Raw genomic sequence first — 12079 nt, 5'->3', positions numbered from 1 at the left:
AGCTGCGTGATCCTCCCTCTTGGTGTTTAGGCTTCCAGATTACCTTGAGGAGGATGGATGAGGACTGCATGCAGGACAAGGGATTGAGCAAGATTATTAAGAATTCTAGCAATCAATAATGATGTTGCTGTAGGCTCTGCCAACCTACCCTGATACACTCAGGATAATTAAAAAACCAGTTCTGCCCCTGCACTAGTGCAATAGCCTGGTGTGGTCATTCTGCTTTTCAGCTGTAGGCACAGGGGCCAGCCCTGGCTCTTGGGGTTCAAAAAGCCCTTTCTGCAGAGGAAACAGCAAGGAAAGACTGGGGACTCCAGGGCTCTGTGTCTGTCTTTCTCTCTGACCCCAGAGCTCTTGCTTTTGCTTTCTCAAACATAATTGCTTTCCCCTTCTGCTGTGTTCCTATTGTTCATTGGAGAAATGATGCCATTAAATCAACAGAGAATGGTGGGAAAATGCTTTGATATGAGGCCTTAGGAGGGTGTGTGCATGTGTGTGTGTGTGCTTGTCCTCTCTCAGAAAAAACAGCACAACCCTATGTGTATCTGGCAGCTTCCTTTAATTTGTGTCTTGCCTGCAAGAGAGAAACCCATCTCAAAATGTATTTGGCAGTTAACCTCCTTCATTTGTATTGAAGTGGCACAGGCTGTGGGTGTTGTTCCAGGGCTGTCATTCACCATCGTCGTTAATCTCTCCAGGACCTTGCATTTTCTCAGTCACTGTTTTGGGAATGAGGTATCCCAGGCTTCCTTTTTCCATGGGAAAGAGGGGTTCCCGTGGCTGTGGGCTCAGCAGGCATTAGGGACTGTGTGCCTCTGTTCTGCTGCTGCTCTGCAATGTGGACAGGGATGGAAATGTGAATTCCTCTGGATGCAGCTGTGCAGAGCGATGCAGGGATGGGGCAAAGTCTGCCACAGCATTTTGACTGAAACCAAGCTCCAGGAGGCTTGGCAAGGAGCTGGGGTGAGGTGCAGGGAGCACATTGCCCCATTCATGGAGCAGAGAGGAGAGCAAGGCTGTGTGAGCAGCTGGGGGATCCCTTCTTGCACCAGGGTCCAGCAGGGGTGCCCTGTGTGTTTGTCAGGTTTGGTTGAGTGTTTTGGGTGCTTCTTTTTCTTGAAGACAGCTGTTCCATTTGATCAGACACCTCTTGTACCCCTCCTGGGTACAGCAGTGCATTGCATTGGACAGCAAACAGCAGATGTGCTTTAAGGTGCAGGTCAGATGGTCACCAACCCCAAGTGAAGTCAGTCCCATAGAGTGATGGAGAGCAACCCTCCACAAGGCAGAAAAATCCCAATCCAACCAATTTTAGCTGGAAACTGAAAGAATAAGGGGGAAAAGCAGCAGAAAAGACTCTGGAGACAGAGAGGAATCAGTGTGGCAGCTTCACAGAAAATAGTGTCTCTGTCTCTGTCATGGCACTCTAGGATTCACCTCTGGGGCTGGGCAGCAAATGTGATTTCTGCTTTGTAAAAATTGTTGGGATTATTTTTCTCCCCACTAGAAAAGGAGCCCATCAGGCCCTGCTCTTGGGGATATTTACCTTTAAAACAGTGTTGTCTTTAATGTCCTGCCCTACCTTGGTCCAAGTTTTTTTAGTTGGCATTTTAATTTGGACTGATCATTACTTGCCTTCTTGACTATGCACTGATGTTTCTTTAGTTGTTCCTTTGTGTTTTCCTAGCTGGTTTCTGTCCCAGCTGGAGTTACTGTGTTACACAATTTTGTATGTGAGCTGGTGCCCTGCACAGTGAGGATGTGGCACTCCTCTGATCCACCCCAGGTCCCAGCACAGCTTTCCATGGCACTCTGGGATGTGTTCCCATCTGCTGAGGCTGTGAGCATCCCTGAGCCCTGAGCACAGACCTGCAGCTTGTAGCCTGGTAAAGCTCTGGGGATCTTGTGAGTTTGATGGGCAGTCTGTTAATGTGGCCTGCTCCAAAGGAAGGGGTGCCAGCATCTCTTGGATGCCATCCCACAGATTTGCTTGGCAGTGGGGGACCTCCAGTGACTCACCAGATGCTCTGTCATGGGAAGGCTGAGACCCTTTGCAAAGAAACACATCACTGTGTTGCCTGTGAAGTGTAAAACATGCACCCTCCATTGCATGCCAGAGGATCTTAAAGGCCCCTTCCAACCCATATTTTTCTATGATAAATAGAACAATATGGCACTAAAATGCAAGAGTGCTCAGTAAAATCTCCTTGTGACACGGTAATTTTCATGTTTTGCTTCTCTTCTCTCTTCCTTCTTTTTTTTTTTTTTTCTTCTTAATTTTTCTTGGATGCTGTTTCCCACCTTCCAGTGGAGGGAAGAGGAGTCTGTTGTTTGCTCAGCTAACTGAAAAAAGCTTTGTGTGCATTTTCTGCTGCCGTTTTGTTAAAGTTCAGAGTTCCTGGGTTAGAGCTGCCACTTCTCAATACAAGTCTTGTTGGAACTTCCAGAGCAGCCCACGCAGGGCTGCCTGGGTTCATCTGTGCAGTTCACAGCCCACAGCCAGCCAAACACATTGTTTGCCTCTGTCCTTCCATGAATCATACTTTGCAACAAAGACCAGCCTAGTGCTCCCAACCAGAGTGTGAATCCAAGCGGTGCTGGATTTTAGGTACATTAATAGAACAGTCTGGGTGGAGGTTTTTTCTTCCTTTCTTCCCTGTGAGCACTCATTGTGTCTAAAAACCAGACAGCTTTGTGACAGTGGTCATAACTGTCTGACACTTGTCTGGCTTAGTGGGAAAACTCTGATAGGAGTTCTCCAGTTTTACAGTTTTCTTATTTTGTGGGATTTTAGCTTGTCTCAGGATTATGAATTTCGCCTTTTGTTTTGTTTAATTTAGCAGTGATTCTCCAATGAGAAAGTTCATTGTTTGCCAGAAGCTTAGAGGGGGTTTTTGTGGGTTTTCCTTTGATAAACGCAGCACTTCTCATATTGCTGTGGGGAGATTTCTTTTTTCTACAATTATTTATATATTCATAATTATTTTTCTGTGGTAAAAAAAAAAAAACAAAAAAACCACTTTTCAACTGGGCAACAGTGGGCTGGGCTTTTTATTCTCTTCCCATGAAAAGCAAGAAGATGGGAGGCTGGCCAGTCATTACAGGTGCAAGTATGAGAAGTAAATAATTGTTTCTGATGGTCAAAACCAAGGTGGTAAACCTGGTCTCACAGTCTGAGTGCCTTAGTCTGCACTCACCTGATTTATTCTGCTCATCACCCTGGGTGAATGCTGGTGGGGTTTCAGTGTGATGGGGATGCTTTTCAGAGGAGCAGCTTGCTGGGAATCAGCAGAGGTGTTGCTGCTTCTCAGTGTGTTTGGATGAACCATCTGCCACCTGTCCTTCCCTGCCTGCATTGCCAAAGCCAGCAGCATCTGGAGCAGGGCACAGGAGCTGCCTCCACTGCAGAGGAGCCAAGCATGGCTGTTCCCTTTTCTTCACTGCTGCTCTGCAGCCAGCAGGGCTGGTCTGTCTGAGGAGGGATGTGCTTGGCTGTTTTGGAAGGTGTCCTGGTGTAGGGGTCATGCAGCTGTTGCAGCTGTCACCATGCACACATCTGCCTTTCCTCACAGCTGGGGAGAATGGCTTCTCTCGTGTAACCGTGGGTGACTTTTCCCTCTTGCAAAGCCCAACTGTTACTGTAAGACTCCAAATTAGCCAAGGAGGCCTGGGCTGGGTCCTGCTGCTCTTCTGACAGCACTTGCTATTCAGCAGCCTGAATGCTGCCTCTGTGCCTGCCTGTCCTCTCTGCACGCTCCTCAGCTGCCCTATTCATTCCATGCAGCAAACAAAAAAAGAGAGCAGGGCTAGAAAGGAACTGCCTTCTGCCAAAGCAGCCCCTGGGGAATCCCAGTGCTGCCAGCCAGGGCTGGGCAGTGGAAATGGGGCTGAAAGGCTGCCATGGGGTGCAGTGCATGGAGGAGGCAGGCTGGGTGTGGGCAGTGCCTCAAGATTCTGCTCAGGACCCCCTCTGCTCCTGGGGGCTGGCTCTTGCATGATGCTGGTACCAGGTCTCCTATCTCTGCAGTTTCCAAGATTTTTGAAGCAAGAAGCTTGGCATGGCACAGACTGCAGGTATTTTCTTGGTGCCTGAATGGAGCTGTTTGTCAGCAGCTAAGCCCAGCTCCTTCTAGGAAGGAAGGGTGAAGCCCAAAGTACCAAACCCAGGCTCTGCTTTGGGCAGGAGGGTGGAATATTTCTCAGAACTTTTGATGAGGGGATGGAAACAAAATCTCCAGGCTGGGATGTGGGAAAGCTGGTTTGTATTCCTGATCTGCTGAAGAATATGCCCATATCCTTGAACAAATCACTTAATCTTCCAATGCCTTAGTTTCCTGTTAGCAAATGATACTCCTTATCTTTCACCTCTCATCTCAGCAGAGGAAAGAGTTTGTCTTCTAGTACATATCTCATTACAGTTCTTTGTCCGGTGGCTGGGGCCCCTCTACCTTGATAAAATGAGTAATTGAATTTAGATTAAATGGTCTAATACAATCCTGCCCAGTGGTTACTGAAACACTTGAATGAAAGTTCATTCAGAGCCTGTCTTCCCATTTCCTCATAAGGCCAAGACATGAAGTAATTAGATGTAGACATAGGTTGTTATTGTAGCACAGTGACAGAGATCAGTGGTTATTGGTTGGAATGGCTTCTATAATCTAGTTTAATGGTCATTTACCTTTCAGTGACCTTGGTGTCAGGCAAAATTGGCAGCTCTTTTGCCAGGAATGTGCTTCCTCAATGAAGGCTTTGCAAGCTGTTTCATTTTTGGCTCTAGCTTCACATGAGCTGGGATAGACACTGCTGCAATGCAAGAGACTTTCATTCTGCAGAGAAAGGCACAGCCTCCTGCCAAAAGAAGCCCTTTTCAGTGCTGTCCTGCTGTCCCTGGCTCACTGTTGGAGCAGATCAGTCGTGTTTAAAGCATCTCTTTGCTTTTTGATGGGACCAGAGTTGCAGCCTTCAAACAGAGAGAGCCTCTGCTGGTCAGGCAGCCAGGAGTTTCTCTAAAATGGGTTGCATTGTCTTGGAGTAAAAGAAGGGAGAACATATCTCATCGTCCAGTTAAGTGCATGCAAGAAGAAGGAGCTGCTAATTCTGACTGTAATCCCCACCCTGAAAGTCCTTATTGCATCAGTAAATATGTGATATTTCTATATATTTCAAAGTACCATCCTTTCAGTGATGATCATCCACTCACTGAAGATGCAAATCACGCAAGTTTCCCATTGGCTGTGATGCTCCTATACCTCTCTCCATCATGTTTTGAGAAATTCCTACAGGTTTTATCCAGTTACTGATGTGTTACCATGGAGAAGAACATGCCATGAGCTGTGCTGTGATTTCCAGTGGTACCCCAGGTCTGTGGCCATGCTTTGTAGGAACTGGAGTAGGTCATATCCTGGTGCTTGAGGGCACTGGATTCAGTGACCTTGGCCAAGCCTCATAATTTTTCTGACAGTCTAAGCCTTAGAGGTAATCCCTGTTTTCTGTGAAGGGGGCTGGATTTTTCTGAGATCTATGAAGCTCTTTGTTTGAGGTGGTGCCAGAAACATTACTTGAGTCACAAAGAAGTGCTGTGAGAGTTGAGAAGAGCAATCTGGCAGTGGAAAAAAGTTTCAGAAAAGCATCTCAGAACTTCTCTGCCTTATGCAGACATAGGCTTCTGTCTACTTCTGATCGCTCATCCTGCTGCTTACAGCCATATGATTTTGCAAATACTTTCCTTGCACCTGTAAGTATTGCCCTGCAGAGCAGGAATCATCTCTTTATGTGTTCTCATTACTGAACTGCTAAGATAAGGAGAACAAAACCATGCACCTTGGAGGGAGAATTGTTTGCTTCAGGCTGCTTTGAAAAGCCACCAGCCTGGTTTTACCATGAGTGTGTTCCATACATCACCAGCACAGCATGATGGGTCTTTAGCTGAGATCAAGCAGTGACTTCTCAGAATCCTGAGATGGCTTAATGTACAAGGGCTCTCAATTGTTTTTAGTCCTATTAACCTAAATAGGTTAATATCACTGCTGTGATAGTGGCTTGCACAGAGGATCTTACAGACCCTCATTGTATTAATTCATTTTACTTCTCACATTCATCAGTCTCTGATAAGTATTAGCTTGTTCTCCCTCTGATGGGAGAGAATGAATGGTTAGTGGAGTTTTTTTTTTTTTGCAGATATCAGGTTTGGATTGGGAATGTCCAGCTGAGATGAGAGAGATACCTGCATAGAAGCAGATGGCTTATATACTGCTTCTTGCAGAATAAGAGCAAAATTAATCTCTCTTGAGTCCCTGAAGTCTGAATCCATTGAGGTCTGACAGAGTCTTTCCACTGGCCTCTTGGCCCCAGGATCACATCCTAAATGAGCTGCTTTGAGTCACTGGAAGCCTGAGTTCAGCTTTGGTGGGCTGGAAAATGTAACCTACTGTATGGGCTGTGCTATTCATCAGTGCTCAGCCCTGTGTGTGTGCTAGCTGTGGAGGCCTGGGAGAAGAATAAAGTCATTTTCTGCAGTCTGGGGGTGGAGGAGGGAATGGGAATTGTACCCCTGTCCCTGCAGACCCACTGTCATGACATCCACATGGGCAGCTGTTGGGAGCAGTCCTGCTTTTGGAGCTTCAGATTCAGCTTAGGTGTCCTTGGTGCTGTATTTTCTGATATCATCCCTGACACATGAATGTCCTGTGCAGCTGGCCTGACCAGCAGGGCCTCACCTCAGTTTGAATTTTCTGAAGTGGGCCACTGAAGCAGATGAGCATGGCAAGGTTATGGTTTACCCTCGGGGGTTTCCTTAAACTTGGAAGAAGCAGGGTCCCTGAAGCTTTAGAGAACTCAGTTGTGGGTAGGTTTGACACCCTTCATTGCTTATTGGTATCAGTATTATTATCTGCAAATGCTACCTGTTTCCTTACAGCTTATGGGGGAAAAAAAAGCTGCTGTTTCTTGAAGTGATTCTTGTTTTCTCTGGGCAAAACAGAAGCTAGCAAAGACATTTGAGTTAACACAACATGATGTTTTCCATTCCCTCCTGGTCCTAAATCAGACCAGAAGAGAATTAATCTGCTGTAGAGGGTATAGAATGAAGTGTGGATAGCTACAAGTTGGTTGGTTCCTCTGGAGCTGTTATTGATTGTTCTGAAGTCATTAGGCTGTTTTACAGTCAGATCTGGTGAAGATTAATTCCATTTGAGACCAGTAGCAAGTTTTTTCAATTAATGGCTAGCAACATAAACCTTTACAGTGTAATTTATTTATCAATCTTCTAACGTGCATTTACCCCAGGAAGGTTGCCTGGTGGCTAAAGATAGCTGAGTAGGAGGGTGATGGCTTTATCCTGCCTTTAAAAATGTCTTTGTGACCTTAATGCGGTAGTTCTTTAACTGGAACTGCTCAGATTTGTGTTATAAATCCAAAATGTCAATGCTTTTCTAGTTCATGGGTGTGAGCTGCGACTCACAGGGGTTCCATGGGATCCCCCAGTGTGGGAATGCTGTAGGGAAAGGAAAGGAGCATTGCTCCACTCGAGTTATCCCTGCTGGAGTCTGAGTCACTGCAGGGTGATGGAGGCAAACCCAGGCTGCACTGCCCATCTCCTCTGCAGATCCTCAGCCCCAGAAATGGAGAGGGGAGCAGGGCAGAGGGGAGCAGGGCAGAGGGGAGCAGGGCAGAGGGGAGCAGGGCAGAGAGGAGCAGGGCACAGGGGAGCAGGGCAGAGAGGAGCAGGGCACAGGGAGCAGGGCAGAGAGGAGCAGGGCAGAGAGGAGCAGGGCAGAGAGAAGCAGGGCACAGGGGAGCAGGGCAGAGGGGAGCAGGGCAGAGGGGAGCAGGGCAGAGAGGAGCAGGGCAGAGGGGAGCAGGGCACAGGGGAGCAGGGCAGAGAGGAGCAGGGCAGAGAGGAGCAGGGCAGAGAGAAGCAGGGCACAGGGGAGCAGGGCAGAGGGGAGCAGGGCACAGGGGAGCAGGGCACAGGGGAGCAGGGCACAGGGGAGCAGGGCACAGGGGAGCAGGGCAGAGAGGAGCAGGGCAGAGAGGAGCAGGGCACAGAGGAGCAGGGCACAGAGGAGCAGGGCACAGAGGAGCAGGGCAGAGGGGAGCAGGGCACAGAGGAGCAGGGCACAGGGGAGCAGGGCAGAGGGGAGCAGGGCAGAGAGGAGCAGGGCACAGAGGAGCAGGGCACAGAGGAGCAGGGCACAGAGGAGCAGGGCACAGAGCAGCAGGGCAGAGGGGAGCAGGGCACAGAGGAGCAGGGCACAGGGGAGCAGGGCAGAGAGGAGCAGGGCACAGAGGAGCAGGGCACAGGGGAGCAGGGCACAGGGGAGCAGGGCACAGGGGAGCAGGGCAGAGAGGAGCAGGGAACAGGGGAGCAGGGCAGAGGGGAGCAGGGCACAGGGGAGCAGGGCACAGGGGAGCAGGGCAGAGAGGAGCAGGGCAGAGAGGAGCAGGGCACAGGGGAGCAGGGGAGCCTCCAAAGGACAGACCAGTCCCAGCTGGGTTTGGCACTTTCCCCACCCACTGTCGTTCTTGCCTGGCGCTTCCTCTCTGCACGTAACACTCTGTTATTTCCTCCTGTGCTAATTAGCCCACGATAAACTCTGGTGTGAACAAAAGCAAGCAATTAAGAGTCTGCTGCTCCAGCATGAGCCCTGTCAGAGCAGTGATTTGTTGGTGGCAGGGCTGTGCAGCCCCTCCTGGGCAGGAAAACAAACCCATGAGCCTGGCTCAGCCCCTGGTGCTGGTCAGTGGCGTGTCCCAGGGCTTGATTTGGGAATGAGGGATGTCTTGGGTGCAGCAGGGCTTCCTGAGGGGCTGGGAGATGCTGCTGAGTCTTGTGCCTTCAGTTGCACGGGATACAGTGGTCTCTGTGGTCACTGCCAAGCACAGTGGCTTGAGAAGTTACTGAATTGTGATTTATGTATGTAAGGAGATGAGGATTTTTTTTTTTTCTTTTCTATTTGGAATACACACATAAACATTGTCAAATTAATACAGACAGAGAAATAATGGTAGAATGAAACCTAACATTGTTGAGTGGTTTGTGCTGGAGGGGACCTTAGGGATCATCTAGTTCCAGCTTCCTTCCCATGGGCAAGGACACCTCCCACTAGTCCAGATTGCCAGGGCCCCATCTCTCCCAGATAAGGAGGAGGCTTAGAAAGAGAAAGCAAAAAGCAGGAGTTGTGGTAAGTCCCAAGCCAAATGAGCTTTGAATATGTTTGCCAGGACTCAAGGTGCATTATGCTTTCATGTAATTTCAGCCCTCATGCTCAAAATCTCCTCAGGTTGTCTCAAGAAATCCTAATGGAAGGAGAATAGGGATTTACATGAGATTTCACTGATGTGTGAATGGACTAAGGGAAGTTGGAGAATTTTTGATTTGAGACCCACTTTCTGTCCAAAGCTAGAGGCAGTGTTCAAGCTGGAAAATTAAATACAAACTATTCCTGGGCAGAAAAAGCAAAGGATTCTGGAAAGCATGGAATTAGCATCTGTCCTCTTTTGACACACCACCCAGCTGCTTTGCCAACACTTCTCTCTGTTTCTGTTGTAGCTCTTGAGCAGCTGCTCACAGAACTTGAAGATTTTCTGAGGATCCTGGACAAGGAGAACTTGAGCAGCACTGCTGTGGTGAAGAAGAGCTTCCTCTCTGACCTTCTGAAAGTCTACACCAAGTCCAGTGGTACAGATGAGGAAAACCAAGGATGGGGTGGTGGGCTGTCATGGGAATTGCTGCAGGGTCTTGGAGCAACATTTTCCTGGCAGCTGGTGGGAAGAGGAGACATGAAAATTAGAAGGACAAAATGAAACTGGGTTTATTTTTGCAGTGACCTCTAATTGTTTATGTAAAATTACTATAGTTATGTGTGCAGCTTTACCAGCAAAGGATTCCCAAGATTCCTGATCCTTTCTGTTTCCCTTATTAAACCTTAAGTTTATTTAATCCACTTTGTAAGATACACAGGATGTACTGTTTGGCCAAGTTAATGTTTAAGTAGAAATTTTAACTTGTGGAATTTCCTGACCATAAAGCACTTAATTTTTCTGCTTTTTATTATTGCTTGGGATTTTTCCTGCACATTGCCTCAACCAAAGTGCTCTCTCCAAATGTGCTCAGCAGAGACACTTTTTACATCTGCCTTTGTGGAAAAACTTAGCAGCATATGGGTAGAGTTCACTTTTCCCTTTGTTTGCAGGTGGTGACGAGGAGTATATTTATATGAACAAAGTGACAGTCCATAAACAGCAGGGTGACCAAGAGAAACAAGACCAAGGTAGGGAGCTGAAGATTAATGGTTTCATCGTGTCTCATGGGATGATGAAGGCACACAAGGTTAGAGCCTTGCTCTGGCAGCTCTGAGGGCTGAAGCAGCTGCTGGTTGTGGAAGGGCCATTTTCATAACATTCCCTTGGAAATAGTAGTCCTTGCCAACACTGTGAGGTTATTCCTGGAAGTAGCACTTTGGAGGTCTTTATTTTGGGATAAAAATGTTGCCTTCTAAGGCTTGAAGCTCCAGTGCCTGAAATATTCAAGGAAGCCTTCATGCTTTCTTTGGCCACAAAACAAGTCACTTTTTGCATCTTTGAGACCTTGAAAGTGTATTTCTTGTTTGCTGTGTTGCTCTGCTCTGGCCCAGAGGGTCTGTGTAGTCACAGCCTTGCAGGGTGAGTTTGCAGGGCTCAGCCCTCACCATCAGAGCACCTTCATCTCCCAGGGATGGGAGAGTTCTGCAGAGTAAACACTGAGAAATCAAACCTAGATAAAATATTCGTGTCCAATTTAGTTTTCCCAGGTTTTGAATTTGTAACAAGGCAAAGAACATAATTGACTAAAAATGTTCTTCCTCTTTGAAGCTCACTGTGAAGGAGGTTGCTGATAATTGCAGAGTATTAGTGACACACATTTTTTAAATGCACACCTAGTCAGGGGCTGATCCTACCCAGAGTTTGCAGTGCAAAGGGATGAGACAAGGACTCATCAGTGCAGCCTGCTGCTGATGGGCTGGTCCTGCAATAGCTGGGATTGTTCCACTTCCACACTTGTTTGTTTTGGTTTTATTTCTTTGTAGGGTTTTTTGTTTATTTGGTTTGATTGGTTCTTTAAACTACCTGCAGCCAAACTTGGGCTAACTTCAAATGCCTCTCAAGACAGGATGTCCTCCCAGATGACACGTGCAGCCCCAGTGTGACCCCCAGACAGGGCCCTTTGGGTGATGCTGTAATGCTCTATTATAGGGTCACACAGCCTCCCAGGAGCTCCCAGCAGCAGAAACATCTCTTTGTAAAAGTTCTCATTTGGGTAGATAAAGCAAAGCTTGCACCATGCTCAAACACAGGGAGAATTTCAGACAATTTATTTTTAGAGGTGGTTCTTTTATTTCAGACTTTTCCCTATCAAGGCCATGACCCTGCCCACTCAGTCACTCCCTGTGGGACCTGGCACTTCTCTCTTTCTGTTTTCAACAACTTCCCTATTCCAAGTAAAACTTCTGAGTTATTTGGAAATGCTGAAGTTGCTGAGATATGTGTGGGATCTTAGCCACAGCTGCAGCTGGGTGTGGAGCCCTGCCCCTGTGGCTGGATGGAGAGGTGCCTGCAGGTTCAGGTTTAGCAGATGGAGGGGCCCCAAGTGCCCACTGGTGGGATATTGATCTTCCAGTGGTTCTGCAACTCCCTCTATCCCTTTATCTACTGCAGTTCCCATGCCTGTAATGGGACTGGGGACCACACTGCTGTGGCTGAGCTGACAGGACCTCTGGTGCTCTGCAGAGCTTTTCCCCACAGCAGCTGTGCTCAAGCATGCTCCAGCAGCACAGGCTGAAATGCTTTCCAAAGCCATCAGCTCTAAAAGTCACCCCTCCAAACTTTAAAATATGCAGTTTCTGCACAAAAATGTATTTCCCTGCTCCTTGTATCTACTTGCAATTTCAGTGGTAAGGATTTAAGCAGAGCAGACACTGCTTTTGAGATGCCTTCCTGTGGCCCAGTAATTGAATTCTCTGCACTGGGTGATGAAGGCATCATCATTTACTGGATCTCAATTTACCTGAGAGATGCAGCAAGTCTGTACCCTGCAGGTCCA

General features: G+C 47.8%; 1 protein-coding gene across 3 annotated transcripts in view; it reads left to right on the top strand.

Annotated features, from left to right (window-relative positions):
- The window catches only part of AFAP1L2 (actin filament associated protein 1 like 2), a 65024-nt gene that overhangs the window by 30338 nt on the left and 22607 nt on the right, over positions 1 to 12079 (top strand). For all 3 annotated transcript variants that reach the window (XM_056494472.1, XM_056494471.1, XM_056494473.1), the window contains exons 2-3: positions 9551 to 9679; positions 10194 to 10271. In XM_056494472.1, coding sequence (XP_056350447.1) covers positions 9551 to 9679; positions 10194 to 10271 — 207 coding nt within the window. The remainder of the gene's footprint in view (positions 1 to 9550; positions 9680 to 10193; positions 10272 to 12079) is intronic.

This window comes from Oenanthe melanoleuca, chromosome 6 (assembly GCF_029582105.1).
Source record: "Oenanthe melanoleuca isolate GR-GAL-2019-014 chromosome 6, OMel1.0, whole genome shotgun sequence".
Lineage (NCBI taxonomy): Eukaryota > Metazoa > Chordata > Aves > Passeriformes > Muscicapidae > Oenanthe > Oenanthe melanoleuca.
The sequence above is the reverse complement of the archived record's forward strand: the minus strand, read 5'-3'. Positions and strand labels throughout refer to the sequence as shown.